At 32.8% G+C, this 10110-nt stretch overlaps 1 protein-coding gene across 1 annotated transcript; it reads right to left on the bottom strand.

The window, feature by feature from the left end:
• Positions 1-1316: 1316 nt before the first annotated feature.
• Positions 1317-9806, bottom strand: LOC111278013 (acetolactate synthase small subunit 2, chloroplastic-like). Its single transcript, XM_089763615.1, has 12 exons — positions 9495-9806; positions 8982-9195; positions 8736-8819; positions 8495-8563; positions 7673-7756; positions 6361-6513; positions 4988-5074; positions 4267-4371; positions 4062-4184; positions 2734-2886; positions 2033-2098; positions 1317-1600 (listed from the first exon to the last, which is right to left on the bottom strand). Exons 1-12 carry the CDS (start codon positions 9770-9772, stop codon positions 1517-1519), a joined length of 1500 nt encoding a protein of 499 aa, XP_089619741.1. The 5' UTR covers positions 9773-9806; the 3' UTR covers positions 1317-1516.
• Positions 9807-10110: the final 304 nt, after the last annotated feature.

The following is a 10110-nucleotide window of genomic DNA, read 5'->3' as shown; positions in this document are numbered from 1 at the left end:
TATTTGGATTAGTATAAAAATTTATTTAATAGTATAATGAATAGAAGCGTCATGTTTATAATGAAAAATGGTATATATATAGCCTCATTGAAATTTTCTTTCTTACTACGTCACTGCAAATTTGTGATGTTTGTAGCCGTGTGCTTTAGAATATTTTGCAATTTTGCAGATATAGATGTCTTTAATACCAATTTATATATTTGCGTCAATACCTTACAACAATAACTTAGTTCGTGGTTTGTACCTATGGCTCGTAGATACTCTAAAGTTTCATTCCATCTCTCAAATCACTTGCATTGGCATCAAGAACGAAAGCATGCTGAGTTGAGACATCCATCGGCCGGGTTAGTCCAAATGTTCTTTGTTCATGATTGGTTTTTGGATCCTCTGTTTTATGTTTTTTTTTTCAATATATTCTTACTTTTTCGGTTTCGTTTTGCTTATTTTGGTATGTTGACATTGTTTGGGAAGGTATGCTTTGTTCGTCATTCTATTCAGCTCACAATTTCCGACTTAGTTTGAAACCTCAGCTTCAGACAACGCCGGGGAGAGATGCTGGTCACCACATCTCATAGTTAAATCATACTTACGACTAACTCTTAACCGGGGCATCCTTATAATTACTTGACAAGCTCGGAACTCAGGACCAAAGCTGATGACCAACCACAATCAATTTGCAGAAATATATACAATGACAATTACAGCAGACTTCACACACTATAACATTATCTTTTACGTTCTAAACTAGATAAATTTCAAGGCAACAGCAACAATAGAACGCCCAATAACCCTAAACCCAATAATTAAACTAGATTAATTAATTACTTAATAAAAGCGTCCCAGTGGCCTGGCAATAGGATTTGATTAAAATAATAAAAAAAAATTCTGAATTTTTTATTTATATAAATTATTTTTCTTTTATTGTATTTAAACAAAACTTTTAATTTTTAATTTGTATTTAAATAAACTCTTAAATTTTAATTTGTACTTAAATAAGTTCTCAACATAAATCAATAAATCAATATTTTGTTTGAAATAAAAGTTTATTTGGATATAAATCAAAAATTAAAAGTTTATTTTTATACAATAAAAGTATAAAAATTTATTTAAAAAAATAAAATAATTTAAGAGCCTTTTTAATATTTTAACCAAAAGCTTTTTCTTTTAATTAAAAAAACCAAATTATGTAAATATTAAAAAATTATATTTTATACCTCAGCACTGTTGACATCATGAAACAAAAGCCAAAAAAAATATATATATATATATATATATTAATTTCCAAATGTAAGTACTAAGTACTATGAAACGAACTATTAAGTTTCAATTCGACAAACCTATGTAGCTATTGGATGTGAAAATGCACGTTGATTACATCAAGCAACCTAATGCAGGAATGAAGAAACAGAAAATCTTGCAACAATCTCAATGGCAAAGTGATGACATCAAGAAATATAAAAAGAAATAAAACATACTTGACTTTGCCATGGCCAGAAGCTTTTTAAGAAATAGAAAATTAGAATGGAAGAGAATATCCACGGAGATACGTTGAATCCACACCCGACTCCCGCACCAGCGCCACTCTTCCCGTCCGAGCCACCTTCAACAAATTAAAGCAAAAGAAAAGCTCCTGAATAAATAATAACGAAATGACGCATAAAACTGCAACAAAGCCAACAAATAAATTTCCTAGGAACAGAGTGCTCTTTAACCATCCCTATTAAGAATTCCCCGGGATAAGGAAAACGAATTATGGACAAAGCATGGTTAAAGAAAGAGCTAGTCCGAATGGAACAACAAAGGGATAAATAAATAAATAAATATATCTATATACATATATATATATATATATATATATTCAGAAACTGGTGAGATGTATCATGTCAATCAAGACTACTGAAATTCCCATGGCCAAAACAAAAGGAATACTGACTGAAATTAAGTTCACACCAAGGTTGTCTAAACTTCATCTCTAACTGTAGATAATTGATAGTCTACTTACAAAACTTGTTAAGAAGCTTAAGGCACAAACCTCACAAATTCCATAGGGCTCTAATAGTCTCTGGAGAGCAACCATCTTGTTTAAATCACCTGTGAGCTGGAGAGAGCAGGAATACCTTATGCAATTAGATGATAATAGAAACTAAAAGGGGAGGCAAATAATGGCAAATCCCGAACTCATTTATCCAAAAAACAGACCAATGAAATCAAAGTTGATCAATTTCAGAAGCATAGTTTGTACATCTAACAAAGGTTGCGCTTGCTCACACTGATCCAGACTTTGTCACATATTCCTATGTTGTCATTCCTTCCAGAATCATTTAATTAAAAGGCTAAGAAATTATTAAAAAAAAAAAGTTGAACAAGGGTCGCTCTAGTGTACATAGCCAGGAACAATGGCAATGAAGTCCAATAAGTTGAACCTATCTAGAAACTCAGAGATAATCACCTCATATAGTAAGTTGAAAACCCTGAAAGAACTCTCAGAATCAATATTAGCCTCCCATATGAACATCTTAGGTATCTAGAGTTATGAGCCCACACCATTCTCGCATGAGGCTTATCAGTTTCTCATAACAATGATAAGGATTTGCAAACCAGAATATTGAATTGGGAGAATGATCATTAAAATATAGATTGTGAAGATTTTTCTTAAAAGGCAGAGGATGTAGCAGGAGAAGGCTGCAATATATGGAATTTGTGAAGGTGAAATAAGATAGAACAAGATTTGACCTCAAGAGTAATTGTGTGATCAGACACATCAACAGCTTTAGCTCGAAATATGCTAGCAATATCAAGGACATCCCTTCGAGCAGCAGTGTTCACGGCAACTTTTATCAACATCAACTCTCGTTCTGCAAATGGTAAGTGCGTCATAATCTTCACCTGAAGCACATTTTTGGTACAAGTCATTTTCTGATTCAGATTATAAAGTTGGAATAATGGAAATGCAGTATCACAATGTAGAATATGTACATAAGTATAATATGAACCATCTAACCAACAGCATTTTTTGGTAATCTATACCTCTATATGAAAACTGTCCTCTAAGGGGTTTAGTTGTTAACAAGTGTCCAATATTTGGCACCAACTCTTTTACCGCTTTCATATTATATAATAACCACTTTACCTTTAATAAAAAAATAACTTAAAATGCCAATAATAAAAAATTTGTTCACAGATGTCCAATATAAAGCAATGACTATTTTACTCCATATTATATAATAATCATTTTACCCTTAATCAAAGAAAATAATTTAAAATATAAAAAATAAAATATCCTAAAATTTTTTTAAAAAAATAAGCAATTACATACAATTCAACAGTCTCATTTTTAGCCAACAACGATAATAAAAAAAAAAAACAATTCACACAAAAAAAAATCATAAATTTGAGCTAAATAATAACAATTTAAATATTTGCTAACCCACTTATTTATTTATTTCTTAATTTTGCATATAAATTAAATTTATCAAATAATTAATTTATAAAAAGAGTAAGATTAAAAATAATTGAACAAATTAAATAATAAAAACTATCATTTAAGAAATAGAACACAATAGTTTTTTGAATAATTAAACAATTAAATAAAAATTTTTATTAAACAAATTTTGATTTCAAATAATTAAAATAACTGAGAAAATATAAATATATTATTCATTCATTATTATAGTTTTGTTAAAAATAATCAAAACCAATCATCAAATCAACTAGGTAAATATACTTTATATTAAAATAAAATTTTAATTTATTTATTTATTACAAAAAAATGTTTAATCTCCGGCGTGGGGTGAGGAGGGACACTAGTAATATAAAATAGAAGCACCAATCCTGGACTAACAAGACTAGTGGTTTTCATACCGCCAGTCCATACTGTCAACAGTATACTCAAAGATGTTAAAAGATTTAATTCCACAAAATGAGAGTTGTTCAAGGGCTAGTTGATTTTCCATTTTTCTTTTTTCTTTTCCTCAAGTTATGCTTCTAGTTATATTTGATAACTTGAACTGAATGCTCTGAATTTTAGTATATTTATAACATGTAGATCACATGCCTCTCACCTCATAAAGATCTACTAATTTCTGAAGTTGCTGAACTAATTTTCCTATTGTCTCATCAGTTCCAGGAACAACAGTTGTAATGCGAGAAAGCCCTTCTCTTTCAGCAGGCCCCACAGCTAAACTCTGGAACAAGCAAGTCTTAAATGAGCAAATCATCAAAATTAGATGGCATAAAAAATGCTGCACAAAGCAAAACAAAGTTAACCTGAATATTATAGCCTCTTCGGGAAATAACCCCCGTAACTACATTTAGAACACCAGGAGTGTCATTCACGACCATAGATAAAGTGTGTGACTGAAGCCCACTTGACTGAAACGTTGAATGAAGCACATAAGAAAATAACGTGAAAAGGGAAGGTACAGAACAAGTTGAAATACAGATGTTAACTGCTGCTTCCACCATCCAAGACTTGTGTAGTCAAAAGTTGTAATACAAAAGCAAGTGCATGCTACAAATATTTAACCAAGAGCTTAGCTCAATTGGTTCATGTAGCTATCATTAAGAGGTAGCATTTAGTATGTATGGGGTTTAAATCTCAACACTTGCAACCTTTTCCCCTATCGCCAAGCTACGGCCTCCTTTGTGCAAAAAGAAATGCTACAAGCATTGTTAAAGAAAACAATTTACTAGCAAGAAAGGCCAATAAAATTACCCATTTAAATACCAAAACTGAGGATAAGCTTGAGATACAACAGTCTTAGATACTGAAATAACACTAAAATGATCAATGAATGTCTTAATTGACAACCAATGGAATGATCAGATACATGGTTCAGAACCAAGAAGCAACGATAAAGCTAAACATGATATTATGCAAATAAAGGAAAAACTCGCAAACAGCTCCACATCAGTAAGGACAACTAACTTGCTTATTGAAATAGATTATATAATGTAAAGAGTATCAGATGAAAAAAAGGTTTCTTACATCTTCATCATAGAGAACCCCCCAATGAGCATCAAGAACTTGATTTACCAAGAAGTCTTCAAAAGGTTCTACAGGATATACATCACCCTTCATGAAATAAATGAAAACTTGAGATTTCCCAATGTTGTAACACATGATCCATGGTGAAAGTACACAAAAATTATAAATCAAGAGTATAGAACAATGATAATGCAGATTCAGTAAAACATATGAACCAAGCTATTCAAATCTGCTTGCCTACTTTTAATTTATCCTTGGGTGGGACTTGGGATACATCAATAGGAAAATATTCAATGACCCAAACATCTAGTAAATGTCGTTTTCCCTTTTCTCAACTTTATATATTTCATTCAATATGAAATAAAACATTTTCATAACCGAGCTCCAAGCTGTATTCCATTTTTTGGTATACTCTGCTAGGTTTCAGAATCCCAAAAAAAAAAAAAAAGAAGTCATCATGTGACTTTAGAGTCCTATCCTACATGATTAAAATAATTCTCCCCTTTTCCATTTGATTGAGTGTCCTATATCAAGAGAATGACCACTATCCACGTCTTAAGGTGAACACCAAACTTGGATAGCACAATTTTTATCTATGTTACCTGGACTCAGGGTTAAGTGTTGGATACAGGTAAGTGTCCGATGCAACTATGCTCAACTTTTTCTAAGTTTTCCATAAATTTGGAGGGTCTGACCTGCATACTCATGTCCAGATACATTTTGAACACCAGTACTTCAGGGAAAACAAAGAGTCAGAGCAACATAGATTTTTGTCCTATCATATCCTATCCTATCTATTACCCTAAGCACCAGGCTTACCCTCAAATCAAAAATAAAAACAAGTTCATAGAAAGTATTTAGTCTATCCATAGCAACCTCCAAGTCAGTTCGATAATGGTAAACATCCATGTTTAAACCTTCAGACCCACAGACAAACGCAGCTCATCATTACACCCTCCTCCCCCATTCAGTTCGGTTTGTCATTTAGTAGGTTGCTTTCCATAATGCTTCTTTCTAGGCATCAACAATTATTTGCCATTTAACTTTCACAAGTCAATTCAACACAACAAGGAAAAAATAGCAAAAACATCTATAGACCCAGAGCACTTTTTGCATGTAGTTGCCGGGGGGGGGGGGGGGGGGGGAAGGGGGAGGGAATAGGAAAATAGGGCAAGGAAAGGAGAGTGAAAACCCTCAGGCTAGTGTGAACAGGTAATCCTCTTAGGAATTGGAATATAAATATGAATTTCTACCATAAGTGGAGATAAAATTATTTAGCAATGAACAAAATGACTTCTTGTAGAAGAACCTAAAAGACGCATGGAGAGAGAATAACATGCAAAGCCGTCTTGCTAGAAGTAAGAAGTGCATACCTTTGAGTATGCATTGGCATCTCGATTACGTAATCGTTTTGCATCCCTTATAACACCAACATCAGTTGATCTACCTTCAAGATCTGGATAAGAGGCAGCAAAAAATCCCCAAAAAGGAGCAGTCTCCCCCATCTTTTCACGCCTCAGAGCAATCTATCATGAATCATGATCATCATGCTAAAACCTCAGCAAACATAACGATATGATAGCTTGATGAGACCTCAGAGGTGCATCTTTCTATATTAGTATAATTCAACAACACTTTCACATCAAGTCACAACAAGTTCACAAAAGAATGAATTTGAGTAATACGTGAGAAAAGAAAATCAAAGTGAATCTTTTTTTTTCTCTCTCTCTCTAAAACGTGCAAGCACATTTGAAACAGAGGCAGACACACACAAATATATAAAGGCAGATAAATAAACATGGTGAAAGACACATAATGATTAAATATAAAGCCATGTTTCATTAACATTTACCATAACTTCATTTAAGTACATTTACAAATTACATCTATAAAAAATGCTAAAGAGAGGAAACATTACTGACATAATCCTTCTACCAACCCCACCATGCAAAACAAGAAAACAAAGAGTCAACTCTTAACATTAGAACAAGCCAAGCATATTAAATGAAAGAGGAAGAAGATACAAATCATCTATTATGGGAAAGAAAAACCCACATAGTGGGATTGCTGTGCTTAATATTATACACTAGTCACCTATGATGGATGTAAATAAAACATAAGAATTTAAAAACAAAAAGATAAAAAATCAGATTAAGAAATTCTTGCTTATTAAATTAAATTCCTCCTTTCTCAGTTTCCAACAATTGCTTTCTCCATTCTTGGAATAAAGAAATCAATTCCTTGATAAGAAAATGCAACTAATCCTGCAGTTGAACTTTGTGATTTAAAAGAAAAAAAGCTCAACCCACTAAATGCACCCTATCAACAATGAATAGATGAGAATATTTTCAGATATATGGTCACCCCAAGGATGGTATCAACTCCTTACAAAAAAAAAAAAAAAAAACGGAAGAACAAAATGAAGTGATAGCATCAGAATGCAAATTTAAATAGCCGGCACCATCAACTCCAATGGACATTCCGAACAGCTTATACAAGGCTTGGTTCTTTATAAAGACTTTGCAGCTTGACAATTGTATCTAAAATGCAAACCTTGATCATTTGTGTTTAATCCCATGCACGAATTATTTTGTACTTTAAGAAAATGATTAACATGACTTCATGGTTGTTTATTTCTCCCTATCTTTGTGTAGTTGTTCATGAATTAAAATATAAATTTCATACCTTCCCAGTCCTTGCAAGTTCTTTTATCCCAAACTTGCTGAAATTTCTTTGAACAGCTGCCATCTTTCCAGGGTCTCCAGTGACCTGAGTTATGCACATGGATTAAGATGATAAACAAATAAGGAAAAAAAACAAAAATATATAGATCAATTTTTCTGGTCAGGCTGACGAAGTCACAAACAAAAGCACATTAAGCAGCTTTTCATTAGATGATCCATCCACAATGCCAATGACAAAAATTACTATGACAATCACAATGCCAATGAAGTACTGAGCTATAATAATAAACTGATTCAGATGAGAAGAGGAAGAATTACAGAATTAGAAGAAAATTAAAGGGAGTAATAGAGGAAAGTGAGGAAGAAAAGGGGAATAAGGAGAGCAAATCAAATACTAATAACCCAAATCCTAAAATCTCAATTTATGGAAAATAACTAAAAAAACCCAAACCAACCAGCCCCCCTACAAACATAAGATGGAAAGTTAGGGCAAGATTGAGATGAAATTCTTTGCAAATCATCTATTAAAAAACTTTCAACAAAAATGTTGATAAATAATAAGGTAGAATATATCTAAACAATAGTATCAAGATGTTTCTATCTATTGATTTTGATTTTTTATTTTTATTTTTATTTAATCATTTTTAGTAAAAAAATTTCACAAACTTCACTTGAAAAACTCCATCTAAGTCTTTCCTAGAAAGTTGGTAGGCATACCCATATAAAAAGCTAAGATTTGCACCAAGAGGACACTCAAATTCAATATACTATTTACAAAATCATACATATACAGATAAAATTAATCATAAGATATAAAAGTCACCTCAATGGTAAAAAGGTGTTCTGAAGTATCCACAATCTTTGCTCTGAAGATGTCTACAAGCCACATGATCTAAAAGGTAATGCACAAATTAGAGAGAGCATGCCCAGATGTACAAAAAGTAAATAGAGAATGGTTTCCATCTACTTGCCAATTGCCATAAAAATTACTTGAGCTAATTCAAATAGTAACAACAGTTAGCCACTCCCAAGGGGTAAGTATTTGCTTCATAACAACACATTACCTCAGCATGAGATGTTGGTTCAGCCTTGAGTTTTATAAGCATTAATTCACGTTCTACATGTGGTTCCATTGAGATATCTTCTACCTGATACATAAAAAGGAAATTAAAGTAGAAATGGAAAAATAGTAGATATCGGTCGCATCCCTTTTAAAAAAAGTAAATCCAACACCACCCAAACAAGGAAGAAGAAGAAGATGTAAGAAGTGAAAAATGCAAGAAAAGTAACAGAAATCTTAATTTTATGACCTTGATGACATTGACAAGCTTGTTAAGTTGCTCTACGACTTGTCGCAGAACCCTTTCAGTCCCAGATACAACTATGGTAAACAGAGCCTTGTTCTTGTCGAGACCAACAGCAAGGGACTCAATGTTGTAACCTCTCCTAGCAAACACCCCTGCAATCCTGTTTATTATTCCACTCTCATCTCCAACAAAAACTGAAATTGTGTGGCGTTTCACCCTGAGGAAACAAAATTAAAGCAGCCATTACAATCACTGCGTCGCATTTTGACAAGAACAAACTCTTAATTTACACTTGAAACAAGAATAAGATCTAGCATTTGCACATGGAAAAGACAAGCTCAAGCTCAATAAACCTAATAATAACAAACATCTCCGATTAATGAAACAAGCAAACCCCAAATCCTCATTGTAAAAGAAATGAAAAAGAAAGCCACATGTAAGAATAAAAATGCTCAGAAAACTTAAATAAGTAGCTAGTAAAAGGCAATGAAACAGCAAGGAATTAGAAAGACAGACCTGGAAGAGGTGGCAGGAGACACAGTGTCAGTAAGAGGCAGTGCATTGGCTTTATCAGTAGTAGCAGATAGCACATGCAACCGCCTTGAGCTTGAGCTTAAGAGTGAGAACTCAGCAGCTAATTCCCTTGCTTTGGAGCCAATAGTGTTATTACTAATAATGCTCCTTTGTCTCAAACTTAAATGAAGAAAACCAGTGCTCTGTCTTGAAAATTGGTTTTGGCTCCGAATGGGGGCAGGGTATGGGGAGAGTGAGATTGAGAATGAAGTAGCGGCCATGTCTTCTGGTTTTTTTTAAGAGGGAGAAAAACAGCAGCAAAGTTCATTTTATATTCTTTATCTGTTTGAAGGCAAGACAGGAAAGAGACTCTCTTCTTGCCCCGCGTCACATTTCACGTGTCAAATGTGCACTTATATGTCATGTAACGCATTTTGTCAGCTTCTTAAAACACGTGGTTTTAATTTTTTTTTTATTAGATCAATAAAATAAAATAAAATTTTAATACAAATAAAAATAAAATTTAACTCAAAATTAAGTTCTTAATATCCCCTTAACGCCTTTAGCCATTAGCCCAAAAGGTTGGGGGCGGTTTTAATTCTGAACGTTATAAAATAAT

This window comes from Durio zibethinus, chromosome 7, assembly GCF_047325235.1.
Source record: "Durio zibethinus cultivar Kanyao isolate XHJ-2024 chromosome 7, ASM4732523v1, whole genome shotgun sequence".
In the NCBI taxonomy this organism is placed as follows: domain Eukaryota; kingdom Viridiplantae; phylum Streptophyta; class Magnoliopsida; order Malvales; family Malvaceae; genus Durio; species Durio zibethinus.
Note: the sequence above shows the minus strand (reverse complement) of the source record. Positions and strands in the feature narration are given on the sequence as shown.

Coding starts and splice junctions, on each gene's coding strand:
- LOC111278013 (XM_089763615.1), bottom strand. CDS start 9,772: ATGGCCGCTACTTCATTCTCAATCTCACTCTCCCCATACCCTGCCCCC. Junction 8,820..8,981: donor AGCTTGTCAATGTCATCAAG/GTCATAAAATTA, acceptor TTTATGTATCAG/GTAGAAGATATCTCAATGGA. Junction 1,601..2,032: donor AGCCCTATGGAATTTGTGAG/GTTTGTGCCTTA, acceptor AATTTGTTGAAG/GTGGCTCGGACGGGAAGAGT.